Here is a 16,472-nt window from a genome sequence, read left to right on the forward strand (position 1 = left end):
CAATACTTTGATTATTGGTATTGTGTTGACAATTGTGCAAGTATTACTGTTTAGTTAGTCAATAACCATCAACTCATTTGATTTTGTTTGTGTACTCTCTAATAAACCGTAATCCCGCAATGCAGTTTGCACCAAAGCTACTCTTCAAACTGAAGTAATGATCGAGATTTTTTAGTATAATATCATTACGTCCTGTTCTATTTTCATTTCCAAATAACTACACCCGAATTTAACCTCATGGAGACTCTAGATTATAATTGATCAGAACATGATGCAAAATTGTAACTGAGGTTTGGAAGAAAGCATTCTGGTACGAATCCAACATTTTTAAAAGTTCAAGAATGTGTTTGGAAGTTTGGACTTTTGGATTTCCAATCTGTTACAGCTGAATACAAAAAATAAAAAAAATCACAATATATTTGTCTTTTGTGCTCCAGTTAAGTCAAATTGAACATCAACTGTAGGTTTCATTCATCGTACAACCTCATTACATTTTAAAAAATAATTATAGTTTGCTGAATTCCCTTTGTTCTGTAAATGACAAACCTCACTTTTGGTTAATGTCGGGTTGGAAAGTGTTTGTATGTATATCTTGAGATAGAACAATTTAACTGAAATGAGAGGTTTACTTAACATACCGCTGAATCGAAAGGAAATATGAACATCTCTTTATGTTTCACAGGAAATATATTGATATATTTTGGAGTATTGACTGATTTTTAAACTAAAATAACTGGTACTTTTCGCGCAAGTCGTCAAATGTGATTAGTTGGGATAAAATCTTATACCAGCTCTAATTTAATTTGAGGGATATTTATGCTGCGATGCTTAGCTAGAATAAAAACGGCAACGATTAAAACTCTTAAATGAATAAAAAATATAAGAATTTTATGATTCAAATTGTCTTAAGAGAACAATTACACGTTTCAATCTATGCTTCCTTTTATATTTCTGTACATTTACTCTTTACTATCATATGTTAATAAACAATAAGAAATAATCATCAATAGTTTAACATATACATTAGTTAGTCATTAAATGTAATACAAGAAAATGGTAATGATTTTTAAATAAATCATTGAACGTTTTAAATGCATGATATGAATGTTGTGCATAGTAAAAATCTTGACTTCGAAAACTTAATTTAAATAAAATTATTTCATTTTTTTTTAAAAAGAAAATCTAAATGATAATTAAATAATTAATGGTAAAAAAAAATCCTCCTGGTTTTCCTAATATTCAAATTAACTTTCTTTAGTGTAGAAACTTACTCTTCAACTCCTTACGATTTTGAATAAATTGTAACTCAAATTAAAAATTACTAAATTAGTATTTTCAAGTGAAAAGACGAAACCACCATTACTGTTAAGTCTAAATATTTTTTATCTGTTATTTGAACGATTAAAAATGCCAAAGTAAAAGAGGATGATAAAGAGAAATGTTGAAACAAAATTATCAATTTTAAAAGAAAATAAATATTTATAAATTTCTTTAAAGTAAAAGAAATTGAAAGAAAATATTGTTTACTATAAAAAAATGAAATCTTTAAAAATAATATTTCAGTATCATTTTTAAAATAATTTTTATAATTTATACTTTTTAATATGATCACATATTTTCTAACTATATGTACAAAGTCTTAATTTAGCCATAAAGGTAGAATAGTGAAATAACATAAGGGCAACTTTTTTTAATTTTTCATAAAAGCAATAACAAATAAATAAACTTTTAGACATAAAAGTAAGGGCTATTCTATCTTTTCACTTAAAATTATTAGTTAAAAAATTGTTTTAGTTACGATTTAGTCAGTCACAAAGAGTTAAAATGTTGGATTTTAAACTATAGAAAAATAGTTTGATTATTAAACAAACCGGGGGCATTTTTTTGTATTTAACACATTATTAATTAACAATTAAAGGTTAAGCTATAATAATTTTCATGTTTTAAAATAAAGATAAAAAATTAACATATTGCATAGTTTAACTGATAAGAAAAACTAAGGACAAAAACTAAGTTACGAAACATTATGAATTTTTATTAAAAAAAAATACTAAATAAAATTTATTTACCTTTCGTAATACTTCTGCTATAGCCGTAGTCTCACGCTCACAGCAAACTCCTATAAGTTTTTTTTATTAAAAGGGTCAATGGGTCTGTCTCTGAATTGAATTTTTTATAAATTGAGCCACAATGGTTTAGGAAGATTTTGCCTCCAAATGGCCAATAGCCTTTGACTCTGAACTAGTTTAATGTAATGTGATTCAATTTTTTATTATAAAAATAAAATTAATTCTTTCAAAATGGGTGGATATTTAATTGACAGATTAATGAGTTATAGAGAGGACTTTATTTTAACTAAAATCTGTAATAGATGAAAACGATTGTAATCAACGATAAGATTTTTCTTAGACTAGGAAACTAATTTCGTAAAATTTTTGTGTTAAAATGAAGCATCAAATATTATTTAATACTCTTTTCAATAATTATCATATAAAATTGACTTTTTATACAATTTAAATTAAACAATTTTGATGACCAAATACGTAAATTCATAGAATGTTACTCCAACTTAATTTATAGTCTTGAATTTAAATTTTATGTTAAATATTTAAAAGAAAACTTTTATTACCTATAATAATTCTACATGATTTGAATTGGATCAAATTCATGTTAAATACAAATAATTTTGTCACATATAATGATTATATTCAATTCAAACAATATACTTATGTTTTAAATAAAAATTAAATAATTTTAAATTTCTTTTACAATTAACGAATCCAAATATAAAAATTAGTTTTACATCATAATTAATCTTAAACAAATTTAATTATACTTATTATAGTTTTTCTCAATTAATATTAAAAATATTATAAGAATTTTAATAATAATTTAAATTAAAATATTAAGCTTTTATTAAGTTCAATAATGTCATATAATTCAAATAATATACTTTATCTCGTGGAATAAGTCTTTGTTTAGTTTTTTGGGCATATTAAAATATAAATGATTGTATGAATATTCTACATCACAAATATAAAAACTATACATTAAACTAATTATTCACTACATAACAAAAGGCAAATGTATGTTATGCGAACATGACTATTTTACGCAAAACATAATTATATTTGTATAAAACTTTATTAATATTTAAATTATAAAGTAAACATATATTATGAGTATGATATTCATATTTAATTCAAGGTATTTATTATGCTTTTAAATTATATTTTTTATAACATAAATCTCGATTAATTGGTTTTCATATTTTGAAGTTGATTGATCATTTTAAAAGCATTTGTATAATTACAAACCATGAATATTTGTATTATAATAACATTTGTAAAATATTTACTTTTTATTTCAACATTTAACTCACCCGCCAATACACTAATTTATGACACATAGATAAAATCGTAATAATGTTATTTTTTTATAACAAGTCAACGTTAATCAAAATTTATTTATTTTTTAATAATTCACGTACGGTGCACAACAACACATGGTTTAAGACATAAAAAACACATGGTTTAAAAAATTCGGCAGGTAAAAATTTTGACGACATGGAAAACAACTAAAGTTATTATCAGTGATCAGAATATTAGAATCTCGATTCTGTTTTCATATCTTTATTGTCGTATAATGTATTCAACTCTTATTTTCACATATTATTTTTATTTTTATTATTTATTTATTTATTTTCTTGTCACTATCATTCCCCCTTCCAACTTAATTACACTAAATTAAAAAATGTGAAAGTATATTTTTCCTAATTAACGTGTCGAATATCTAAGGGATTGCTTCCTTCAAACACCGAGTATGAACGTATTAGATTCGAAAATCACTTGTTGTCCCACCTGTCCAAGATGGCACCTACTACCATATTCTCTTTCCCACTTGTCTTATCATCTATATATATACCCTTTATCCCAAGGCGTGTGTCCACCACACTCCAATTTCACAACTCATCGTGTATGCATAAAATTTCCCTGTTGCTTCCATTCATGGCAAACGATGGCATTCACCATGCTCCTGAACCCCTTAGCGACTCAAAAGTCTTCAACTTGGACGTGGAAGAGGGGACAGAGGTAAAGAGTTTTGACTATGCAAAGAGGGCACAGTGGCTGAGAGCAGCTGTTTTGGGTGCCAATGATGGGTTGCTCTCAACAGCATCTCTGATGATGGGTGTTGGAGCTGTGAGAAAGGATGTTAAGAGCATGATGCTAACTGGGATTGCTGGCTTGGTTGCTGGGGCATGTAGCATGGCCATTGGAGAGTTTGTTTCTGTTTATTCACAATATGATATTGAGCTGGCTCAGATGAAGAGAGAGGGAAAGGTGGATCAACAACAAAAGGAGAAGTTGCCTAACCCTTATTATGCTGCCTTTGCATCTGCTCTTGCTTTTGCCCTTGGTGCAGGTGTGCCTCTACTTGGTGCAGCCTTTGTTAAAGACTACAAGGTGAGGTTGGGGGTAGTGGTGGCTGTTGTGAGCCTTGCCTTGTTGGTATTTGGAGGGTTTGGTGCTTTTTTAGGGAAAGCACCCTTTGTGAAGTCATCTTTGAGGGTTTTGATTGGAGGATGGCTAGCCATGGCACTTACTTTTGGTTTAACCAAGCTTGTAGATCATGTTGGAGTTTGATCCATGTCATATGTTATTTCCAACACTTTTCTTTTTCTTCCCCCTCTTTCGTAGCTAGTTACTTAGATCTGGTTTAATTAATTAGATCTTGCTCTTCTTTTTTCGTTACATGGTTTGATGTATGTTTATGAATATGCATGATAATGGTGTCAAGCAGTTCCTTAATATAAAGTGATTTAATATTGTATATTAATTTTTTGTCGAATAAATGTTACATCTCTTTCAAATTTTGGTTCAATTTTGGTTTCATGAATCAACCGGGAGCGGGAGCTCCATCCCCGTGGCACGACATGGTTCTAGATTTTTATTTTTATTTTTTGAGGGAGTTATTTCCAGGTACATTTTTGCTCTTGTATTTGACAAAGTCACAAAATTGATTCAATAAGCACTTTTTTCAAACAGAGCACGCTTTTAAAGTTAGGCATGATTGGCTAAATAGAAAGGTGGGTGTTATATATAATTTGCTAATAGTTTCGAGAACCATCAAGCAGAATAACCCATAGAATAATCTCCTAGTGTGCTCCAAATTTCTTGAGAATATATAACTCTAGCTACTGATTTACATATGTAAAATAATCTTATTGAATTATAATCATTTAATAAATAATCCCCTTTCGTTTTAAAACAATGGTTAGCCAATTCATCCTTTTATTACCGCATTTATAAATTATATGTGTTTTGTTTAATTTGTTTTAGAGAAATAGTTATTTGATTTTGTTAATTTTATGTGGAATTTTAAACAAATAAGTGATTATATTTTTCTTGAAAAAATTACCCGACATACTTATACATAAGATGCTTTTTGAAACAGTTCATATTATTATTGGTGTGAAAAAAAATCACAAATATTTTTATTTCTTCCTTTTTTTAATCTATTTTCTACACATGCATAAAAATACATTCCAAAATATAAAAATGATATTTAAAGGTATTCTCTCCTAATAATACACAAAATATTTTCCTAAAAAAAATCTTTTAAAAATGAATGGAAATATAAAAAGGCGTCTGTGGTGATTAATAGGGACCGTGTATATGTAAGATGGTATCATACATTGGTAAGCCGGATAACTTATATGTACCAAAAAAAGTAGCTTATATGTTAGGTGATAGGCGATTTCTTCCCTTGTCAATCACAAGAAATGAAAGAATATTTAAAAGCTACGATTAAATAGGAAATTAAAGATTGCAGGAAATAAAAAAAGTTTTCTGTAGTTGCCTTGAAAATATATTCTTCTTTGGTGGTGGAGTGTCTCAAGGACAAGGAACCTATCTTCTTTCCTTTTTCCAAAATAAATAACATGGGAGCCCACAATAAAGCCATTTTTAGTGTCCTTTTACACCCCTTGTGAAAAGTAATGGTATTTTTAAAGCTAGCTAGTGCTTATAAGACTGCTCCCAACAATTGTTTTCTCTTCATCAGTGTCGGCTACGACCTATGCACTATAATTGAGAAATAAATAAATATTAAATTTTGTTTAAAATTATGACAAAAAAACATATTTTTTATATTTTTAATGAAATATTTTAATTGTGAGAACGTAGTGGAATGATTTATTTATTGATATTATCATAAAAAGAAGAGTCTTAAAGTTTGGTTCCACAATTAAATTGAATGGACTCAAAACCCACGTACGGCATTAGCAAATGAAGTTGAACAAATGTATTAAGCATTGAAATATTGTTCAGTTTTGGCACAAATCCACGGCTAATAACTAATTAACTATGACCCATCATTATGTAAGCATATACAAAATTTAATCAAATGGCAAATACCAGTATTCAATTGTGATTTGTGAGTGAGAGATATGAGGATTTTGAAAGTAACAAACAAATAACTAAATAAAGTAACGTGTTCTCCACACGGAACCCACAAGCCATTGTGTTATTTTATTATAGCATATGTATAAGATATTGATTTCCGTGGCCAAATCATGCAAAATACAATTAGATTGTGACAGAAACAGCAGTTATATAGTGAGTCATTGGGGAGGAGGAGATGGAGGAGGGAACTTGACTGACAATTTTTATTTTGCTGATTAAGGTCTTTGCATAAGAATATTGGACCGATTCTCGCGTTAATTAGCTTGGTAGTTTTTATTAGAGGTAGATGCAATCGATACATGTACGTTGACTTTCTTTAATTGGTTGGGAGATTAATTAATATTTATTTCAAAAAATATTAATTTAAGAATTAAATTCACATAATTTTTAATAATTAACGAATTTGGATCGGGATTTGGAGGTTTGTTGTTTTGGTCAAGGTTAGATGGTAGCATGTGTACAGAGAGATGCTTTTTGTTGGGCCTTGAGCCCATTCATTCACTACAAAAATTACATGAACAACATGCTTTTCCGGCTAATTTGCATATTTGTCTTTTCATTTAGTTTATATTTTATTTTCTATTTTTATTTTTTTCGTAGCTTTGAGAAAATTAATATGATAAGTTTAAATGAAATAAAATTTTAAAACTCCCTTAATATTTTCTTTGAATTTTCCTCCAATATATTTTTTAATTGCAATGGCATATTCTAACATCATGTTTGTTACTAAACAAGTATCTTTTTGTTAGTTTTAAGTGCATTAATAAAAAATAAAGTTTTATTAAGTTACATTAAAAATAATAAAAGTATTGATATAACAATACGTATTAATATAATAATATTTTTCAATTAAAAAAATTAGTTTAAAATTTTAACTGGTGCTCAATATACTAATTAGCATTTTTCAAAAAATAAAAACTTTAAACGAGAGATTTAGACACACCGGTCAAGTAAGTTCCCTCGCCTTCTGTATATGCCACTTTAGAATATAAGCTTTTTTATACGATTAAGAATGAGCATAATCTTGACAAAGTTTTCCTATCTAATTGAAATATAATATTAGTCTTCAATAACTGTTTAATTTTTTAACTTATTATTTAATTAAATCATTTAAATCAATTATTTTTTTAAAATTTATTTATATAATTAATTTTTAATTAAGATACACGTGTATACTTGCATGTGTACACAAATATATTTATTTTTTAATAAAAATATATAAATTGTCTAGAATTAAAATTTAAAATTTACATTTAAATGATTATCTAAAAGATAAAAAAAAAAGATTTTGAAACAAAACAGTGAAAAAAACTAATTTATCAATCAATGAATTAATTGTAAATAACGTGACATAGAAATAAACTTTGAATTATATATCATATATGAGTAAATGTGTTTATATTTATTTATTAAAATAATTTTAGTTAAAAATTTATTTAAAAATTGTATTTTTTAAAGGAAAAATATTCCTAAAAATTTTAATTTTGTATAAAAATCATAAAAAAAAACACTCTAAATCTCAATTAGACATGATTTTTGTAAGAAAAAGAAAGGGAGAATATTTTTTCTCTGTTTTTAACATTCTTTATTTTGATTACTTACCATTAAAATATAGTTATTAAACAATGAATAATTTTTATTTTCTAAAATAAAAAAGCGAGGTACAAAAATGTAATTGTAATATAATTTGACCAAAAATGGCAAATAGGACGGAACCCTAATTGAATCCGAGCAGTGTGGAAGTGAGAGTATTATTTGATCCGAAATACGAGTTCTTCTAATCAAACCCAAACATCAACAGCAACACCACCCACCAACGCTCTGCAATCTCTTGCACTCTGCAATGTACGCTTCCAAGCTTCTCTCTTTCTTTGATTATCATCTACTAGATCTGTTATTTATCTTTTATTTGAATCAGAACACTGTGTCCCCGCTTTTCAAATCTAGGGTTTCGAATTTTTGCTGCAATTGTTTTTTGTTTATGGTGTTCTTTCTAAAAACGCATGTAAAAAATCGATTGCGATAATGATTCAGAAAGGGCTTTGTTGCCCACGCTTGATTGCCATTGAAATTGTAGGGATTGGAACACGATATGGTGTTTCTGTTTGGTTTGATCCAAAAGTTTGTATATTTATTTGTTTTTTTTTTTAATTTCTTTTATGGACTTCTTGAGAGGGAGGCTTTTGCATTTTGTGATTTCAAGATGGGGTTTTGTTGATTTACAGCGTTTTGGGTGTGACCCCTTGAGAGATTGGGTTAGTGATATATAGTCCACCTTTGCTCTTGTTTTTTATTTACTCTTTGTTCCGGGATGTGTGAGATAAATTTCTCCAAAAATTATGCTATAAAAGAGCTTGATGCACGTTGAGCTTGTGCTCGATTTTGTAAACAATCTCAAGAGGACCCACACAAATTGTGTGCAGATGTGCTTGCTGGACTCATTTTTTCTTTAATTTTCAATTTCCTTTTATCAGTTTGATATGCCTATTTCCCTTCTCTTGGTTGCATAAGCTTTGTGTTTTTTTCCTTCATGTTAGCGCTTTTGCTAGTGCTGATTTACATTTGCCATAACATAATTGAGGTGTCACAGCATTAGTTTGCCTGCGTATGAAAACTATTGCATATATTGGACTTTGCTTGGTTTGATTATGGTACTTCTATGGTATTGTGCTGTTAATAGCTTCTGCTGAGTTCTTCTGTTCTTGCCTCTTTTTTTAATTTGTCTTTTATGATATTCTCTCCTATTTATTGTATTTAATTCATTTTTGGATCTTATTATGAATTTAGGGCTGACGAGGAACCTGTTGATCAGAAGAGATATCTTGAAGAGTCTTGCAAACCAAAATGTGTAAAACCATTACTTGAATACCAGGTGTGTTCTTTTTCTATAGAATTGTAAGCTGGATCATTTAAATATGAGATTTATTTGTTATTTAAATGATCAATACAAGAATTTTTTATTTTCTAGATTTTAAAATTGATAGTAGATTGGCACCGTAATTGGGTTTCACAGTTATTGGTCCCCCTTTGGACCAGTAAAATTTATGATATGGTCTCTAAAACATACAATGAGAGAACCACAAAATACCATTGATGCACACCAAAAAAAAAAAAAAACAATTAGAGAGTTCTGTGTGTAAGAAATAAAGGATGAAGAGACTCAAAGAGAGTATTAGCAAAAGTCAAGAATTCAAGAAATGAAGAGAACAAAGAAAGTTAATATTTCGAAGAAAATATTGGAGGAGTTATCTGGTACCTTTGGCTTAAGTTATACGATCTTTATTATATGAAGTAAATATTATAGCTGATGAATGGGTCAAATAGTGATGAAACTGGATTATCATGTTGAGCTACAACATGGTAGTCCATTTATTTTTCCTTGTTTCTGAATCTCATGTAATTTTTTCTTCTCTCATACTCTGGAAAATGTGATACTTCTGCTGTATTCCTCAGTGGGGGGTTTTAGGATTCTGCCCCAATTAAGGAAAGTTTGTTAAGAACTGCTGGCTGATTAATTATTTGCATTTGAATAAATATTTGTCACATACTTATCGATAGTTGGTGAAAGGAACTTCATAAGAAGCAAGGCCTCAAAATTACAGTTTTGGGGACTTGGGATTTGGGTGAAGGTCTTAGGCTTAATTTTAAAAAGATTACACAAATGGGGGCTTTCCTCTTACATTGACTCCCCTCTTTCTACTTGAGAGATCTAATGCTCATATCATTTGTAGGCCTACCTTAGATTTGACATGTTAGTTGTGAGTTATTGTGTTAATGAACAATAAATTAACAAAAAGAGGATCTATATTGGCAAATTTTTGTACTGCATTTTCTTCTTTTAATTTCTTCAAAATAATGTTTTTTTTGGCAGAGAAAAATAACTGTTTAAATTGCTACAGGCATGCATTAAAAGGATACATGGTGATGAATCTGGGCAGAAACACTGCACTGGACAATATTTTGATTATTGGTCTTGTATTGACAAATGCGTAAGTATGACTGTTTAGTTTTAAATAACCTTTAATTCATTTGGTTTGCTTTTGTATTCTCTGATAAATCATAATCCCGTAATGCAGGTTGCACCAAAGCTATTCGCGAAACTGAAGTAATAGGGGAGATTTTGAGGCTTACTATCATTGCATTCTGTTCTATTTTCATTCCCAAATAACTCCTTCTAAACATTTGATGTTATAAAAAACCAAACTATATGCCCTGTATGGTTCCTATTTTGTTTACTGTGAAGTTTTGAGCCTATGGCGACTTTAGATTGTGATTAATAAGAACATTGTGCCAAATTTAAACGTTAAGGTTTTGAAGGATGTATTTTGCTCTGGACATTTTTATTAAACTTCTGAATTGGTTTGAGGTGTGGACTTTTGGATTTCCTGTTCAAGTGTCAGGCTAAAAAATTATCCCTAGGCATAATGCTACTATTCCTAGAGAGAATCTATTATTGTTTTGGTTATTAATTATAACAAATAATTGGCTCGTTATAATATTTAATAATTGGCCGTAACAACATATGCTATGCCTATTTCATATTTCCACCATTTCCGAATTGTTATTTGGCTATGGGGAAAACTTTTGTTTTTCATGAGCCGCCATAAATAGGTTGTTTTTCATGATTTGCGATAAAGGAAATATTCCAATAGATTGGTAGAAAAGTAATTTATCATGTAATACAATATATATGTGACATCTCTAAAGTGAAAAAAAAAAATGTTTCTTAAGTGAAAAGGTAATGTGCGTTGGCTCATGATTTAAAGTAAATAGTTATGTAGAAATTTTTAAAACGGAAGAATTTGCTATAATAACTAAGTACACAAGAAAGAACATTTTTACTTTGACAATTCCAATGAGGCAATTGTAGCTTGTCAACAAATAAGAATAAAATTTGATAGTTCTTCGTAGCTTCGGTGGCAACTAGATAAGTGCATCATTTTATCAAGAGACGTTTTCACAAGTTTTTTGGTACTGTTAATAATTACAAGCATTATCTAGTAGAGAGAAGTATTAAAAAAAAATAAAATTAATTGTATATACATATAAACTATAGTTGGTCATTGATTTTTCTATTAAGAAACTAAAGAAGCATTGCAGGGATATTATATGTCTATCATGATATCTAATTATATAAATGATTAATACATAAATAAGTAAATTTATGATTTGAGTATAAATTCAAGTCGTCACCATTCAATTAGTATCATAGATTTTAAGTTTTTATGTAAATCATACCAAAGACAATACATTTTCGTTGCAAATATTTTAATTTAAATCAAGGGTTGATTTACTCTTATAATATTTTTTATCTAAATATTTTCTCGTTCTATAGTCTAATTTTTATATTATATATTGATTGCAAAATATTTTTTTTCTCTCAAAAAGAGAGGATTTGTTCCAACATTTTTTTCACACACAAATCTTCACCTATAGCAATTATTTTTCTACATCATTAAAATAAAAAGCACTTTCTTTTTCATTTTTGTTTGGTACAGCAAAGGTTTTTAAAAGATGGAAAATGTATTACACTTAAAGATAGAAAGGAATAGACGAGAAAAAAAGTGATAAATATGATAAAATATATGATGTAATAGGAAAAGGAAGAGAAAAAAAATGAGGAAGTGGTAACTAGGTAATGAAACTGTTTTGGGTTGGGTGTTCATAACTCAGAATTATTTAAAGATATTCCTTCATTCACTCTACGTATTTGTCACAAAGTTTTGCTTTCAAAATTAAAATCTAAAAAGTTCTCAAAATCTATTCACGAGAGAACATCAAAGAAATAATAAACGTTCTTACTAGTATTTTGGCAGCAGAATGCTTGTTAACCCGTTGAATTATAAAAACTGTGCTAAAATGTTTCAATATCTCGATAAATCCACTGCACGTATAAGTTGTAGAATGAAGTAATAAAAATTTATAATTAAGACTTTGTGGTCGACCCTATACTTGCTTTATCTTTGATTTAAAACTAAATAAACGAAATAAATCAGAGCATCTCCTAAAGCAAGCCTTTTCCAAAAAGGAAACCAAACAATATGTTAAAATTTAAGAGGCAAGTAAATATGGGAAGCAAAAAGATTCTAAATGTTATTATCTGCATCAAAATTCTGATAGAACAGTCACACTCCAAAATCCAACTACAGCTGTAAACTATTCGATGCTACCATTACTTATGCAGAGCACAAAGGCAATTTTTTTCACCTACGTCTGATGCTATACAGTAAGGTTGACACTTGCCATCTTGAAACCACGTAGCCCGTTTCTCCATAAGCTCGTTCAGAAAATCATCAAGCTTCTCAATGGTGATGTTTGGCATCACCACCACATGTGCGATATTCCCCTTGCAGGCCAACTGCCACTTGCGAATAAATTCCTCATCATGTGGCCGCTCAAACACCACCGTGCTGCTCAGCTCATTAAGCATTGCACCAATCCCAGCTTCAACAAGGCGGTCTTTGAAGTAGTGTGCATTTCGCAAGCATTTCTGTACTTCTTTCTGAAAACCTCTATATCCTTTCCGATTCAAGGTATACCAAAGAAATATGGGAGCATGGCCATTCCGACTACCCATGATTGTGGCATCCCTAGAAGCAAGGTATTCCACATCCCTTGAAAGGGCATTAACATACTCCAATCTTGTTACCTGTACACCACAAGGCATGGGGCACCCCACAAATTTGTGGCCAGAAACGCTAACACTGCCAATAGGCTTCTTAAAAGTAACTTTTGGAGCCTGATATATCAATTTTTAAAAAAATCAGTTATGACAATGCTTATGAAAACAAATGCAAAATAATTAAGGATATCGCATGATTCACATAACTACAGGAACTAATTTCTTGTTTTAGCAACCACTTAGATAACTTGGCCAACATAAGACGGGTTTAATATTTTAGTCTCGTTCACTTTTAAATATAAGCAGGTTATAATAAATAGAACATCCCAGACTGAACTTGGAACAAATCATGGCAGTTTAATATGCATGTAAATAATTAATGATTGTCATGCTTATACTTTATAGAAATTGGGTTGATCAACCAACATTAAAACGTACAAATCTATACTATGATATAAAAGAACAAGGTTTGATCATATAGTATTTGGGATTATGTCAATAAAAATTATGACTTCATTGCAAGAGTGAAAATGTATGACTAAATGAGCCACCAAAAAATAGACAGGTTATGCATGGAAGAACCAAAATGGTGCTCACCAATAAAAAATCAGAACAGTAGTACAATAACACATCAGAGTTTTCTATTGGAAGAGATGAACACAACAAAAGAAAATTTCATCATTATATCTCACATATTAAATGGAAATATTTGCACATACTTTTTTCACAAAAGGCATCATGAGACCAAACAAAGCCCCGTCACAATGGATGTAGAAACGGTCATGCAAAAATCCAGCTTCTTCAAGTGTCTTTATGACCAGATCAAGATCATCCACAGCTCCTTTCACAGTGGTACCTGCAATGTTTCAGTTGTATGAGCCAGAGTCAACAAAGTGAAGAGGAGGGGTGACATGGAGAGTAAAATTATGAAGAAACTTGCCTATGTTCACATTTACAATTGCTGGCTTGTCCTGATGACTAAGAAGCTTGGCCTTGAAATTGTCACAATCAATCTCCCCAGACCAAAGAGTGTCAACCTTCACACATTCCATTCTGTACATTCGAGCAGCTTTAAAAACAGAATAATGTGACTCCCGTGAGGCATACAAAATCCCATCTGGAAAGACCTCTCTCCTACAGAAGTCATGCAACCACATTAGATGATCTTTACAAACGCACAAAATGCTGAACTAAATAAAACTAGCTGAAACTAACCCAACTAGGATGCCATGGAGATTGCCTTCTGTACCACAGTTGGTTATATAGCCCCAGTACTCATTTTTCTCCAGTTCCCACAATTGGGCAAACCAATCCAAAACACCAACTTCAAACTGCCGGGAGTGGACACCATAATTGCTTTCAATAAATGGATCTCCCAGGTTGTTTATGGAAAAGTGCTGAAGTTGTGAGAGTGCACCATAATCAAAATCCAAATTATAGGGATAACCTGTAATAGATTTTTCATAAATTAAACATGAGATGGACTCCAGATGTTAATTGAAGAAGCATGTGGGCTTCATAAATTATGCAAAATTGTGATAAAATTATTTCATGAATGTGTCTTGTTGGGTGCACCAAGGCGATATGCAGGTTAATTTGGATTTTGGAAATCACAGAGAGGAAGTTATATATTCATTCCAAGCAGAAGATAAGAGAGTATGCAAGGGCAGAGTCAGTGAGTCAGATGCTTTGCTTGGTGTCAACATGGAGAACACATCACTGCATTAACTTTCTTCTCTGTAAGAGTAAAATGAGGTGCCATTGACCTCCAAAAGAAGCTAAAATATTGGTAATAATGGCACAAATTATCAAATACTACAATTTCAGGAAGACATAATCAAGCTCCTTCCTAGTAGTCTAATACAGCAGAATGATCTGAAGAATTTGGTTGGTTTCCCAAATACAACAATAACATAAATGCAATCAAGAAAGCAGTAAGATCAAAGTGTATGTATTGTCAAACCTAGATGATGTTTTGTCCTTTCAGTCAAAGCTCTTTTGTATTTGGCCAACACGCTTGCCATATAAGCCTCCCTGTCCCCAGTAACGTCATCATCTGCATCAGGCTCTGTGACTTCTAGACACATGGTATGGATATTTCTTCCCAGTACTATTTCTCTTTTCTCTTTTCCCTTATTGGTCTGACCCTCCTCCTTTCCATTGCAGCCAATTGCAGAAGGCACAGAATCTTTGATTATGGCTGTTGCATCAAAATCCTCCGGCAATGGTTCAACTGCTCCATTGCTGCTCAAATCCTTAGCTAAACCATCAACACTTCCAACCATCTTGGTACCAGCAACACAAAAACAGCTGGCAAAAACAAATTGCAAGAGCGAATAATAACAATGAGAACCAAAGTCCAAACAGAAATAAAGCAAAGATTAATGGGCCCAAGGACACATGCGAAAAACTTCACGTACTCTCAATTCCTTTAAAATTTTAGGAGCACAACATATGGAAATGATTAACACTTTACTACTTTTGCAATGAGCCAAAACAAAAGCACCTAGACAGAAACAACACTTCATAAACAGATCCATACAATTATCCTTTAAATCCATATTTAAAAAATTTCTAAACGATATGCTATGGGAACCCAGCCACCAAGAACAAAACAAAGATCAAGTTTTGAGTGCATAATTTCCGGAAGATAAAGTAATAATTCTTATTCAACGAGATCACTAAAGCCCAAACCAGAGCAGTGTGTGTTCCTCAAGCACATGCATAATATAATCCACGCATTTTGCAGATGCAGATAACAAATCCAATCGCAGCATATCAATCAAATGCACAAAATATCCAAATTCATAGAACTAAGACCTAAGCACTGAGATAAAGTAGTAACTGCCACAATTATGAAAACAAAAACAAAACAGTAAAACAATTAATGCATTACGCGCTAAAACATGCTTGAAAGACACAAGCGAAAACGAAATCGAAACCAAACAAACAGATCTGAAAGAAGAGGAAGAAGAGAAGCTAACCAGAAGAGGAGCGTGGGAATCGACAAAAGGAGAGAGAGTGAGGGTGCGACGGCAAAAGAGTCGGACTCTGACACAAAAGATAGAGAGATGCGAAAAATTGGGGCCAAGAGGTTAATGAGTGTGAAACATGCCTCCGTTTATAGTTGTCAGATTCTATCACGCGCTTCAACTGATAACTCTACTACGCGCGCGCGATTCTGTGTGGTGAAACGATTCTGGGCAGTTCCTACGCGCCAGATCCTCTAATCATCGAACATGACCGGCATATTTTTTAACTTTAGTTTAAATGAAATTTTTACTCACTTAAGTGAATGTTAAAAAATATGTGAACATGATTGTCATGTTCAAAATCGAACATGAGAGAATCTAAATCTCTGTCTTCACGTGGATTGCAAAATCTAT

General features: G+C 30.7%; 3 protein-coding genes across 3 annotated transcripts; 2 read left to right on the plus strand and 1 right to left on the minus strand.

Annotated features, from left to right (window-relative positions):
* Window positions 1–4,007: 4,007 nt before the first annotated feature.
* Window positions 4,008–4,643, plus strand: LOC113852020 (vacuolar iron transporter homolog 4-like). The gene has a single exon (XM_027482281.1). It carries the CDS (start codon window positions 4,008–4,010, stop codon window positions 4,641–4,643), a length of 636 nt encoding a protein of 211 aa, XP_027338082.1.
* A 3,521-nt stretch (window positions 4,644–8,164) lies between these two features.
* On the plus strand, window positions 8,165–10,792 carry LOC113852933 (cytochrome b-c1 complex subunit 6). The gene is made up of 4 exons (XM_027483335.1): window positions 8,165–8,309; window positions 9,252–9,336; window positions 10,364–10,453; window positions 10,541–10,792. Coding segments are annotated over exons 1-4 (210 nt in total). The 5' UTR covers window positions 8,165–8,307; the 3' UTR covers window positions 10,574–10,792.
* A 1,719-nt stretch (window positions 10,793–12,511) lies between these two features.
* Window positions 12,512–16,177, minus strand: LOC113847260 (serine decarboxylase 1-like). Its single transcript, XM_027476249.1, has 6 exons — window positions 16,071–16,177; window positions 15,050–15,396; window positions 14,302–14,533; window positions 14,027–14,220; window positions 13,806–13,942; window positions 12,512–13,203 (listed from the first exon to the last, which is right to left on the minus strand). Exons 2-6 carry the CDS (start codon window positions 15,369–15,371, stop codon window positions 12,637–12,639), a joined length of 1,452 nt encoding a protein of 483 aa, XP_027332050.1. The 5' UTR covers window positions 15,372–15,396; window positions 16,071–16,177; the 3' UTR covers window positions 12,512–12,636.
* Between the last annotated feature and the right edge of the window lie 295 nt (window positions 16,178–16,472).

This window comes from Abrus precatorius, unplaced genomic scaffold, assembly GCF_003935025.1.
Source record: "Abrus precatorius isolate BTA unplaced genomic scaffold, Abrus_2018 Scaffold10, whole genome shotgun sequence".
Taxonomy (NCBI): Eukaryota; Viridiplantae; Streptophyta; class Magnoliopsida; order Fabales; family Fabaceae; genus Abrus; species Abrus precatorius.

Coding starts and splice junctions, on each gene's coding strand:
- LOC113852020 (XM_027482281.1), top strand. CDS start 4,008: ATGGCAAACGATGGCATTCACCATGCTCCTGAACCCCTTAGCGACTCA.
- LOC113852933 (XM_027483335.1), top strand. Junction 9,337..10,363: donor AACCATTACTTGAATACCAG/GTGTGTTCTTTT, acceptor AAATTGCTACAG/GCATGCATTAAAAGGATACA. Junction 10,454..10,540: donor GGTCTTGTATTGACAAATGC/GTAAGTATGACT, acceptor CCCGTAATGCAG/GTTGCACCAAAGCTATTCGC.
- LOC113847260 (XM_027476249.1), bottom strand. CDS start 15,371: ATGGTTGGAAGTGTTGATGGTTTAGCTAAGGATTTGAGCAGCAATGGA. Junction 13,943..14,026: donor AATTGTAAATGTGAACATAG/GCAAGTTTCTTC, acceptor GAAACATTGCAG/GTACCACTGTGAAAGGAGCT. Junction 13,204..13,805: donor TGATGCCTTTTGTGAAAAAA/GTATGTGCAAAT, acceptor TTGATATATCAG/GCTCCAAAAGTTACTTTTAA.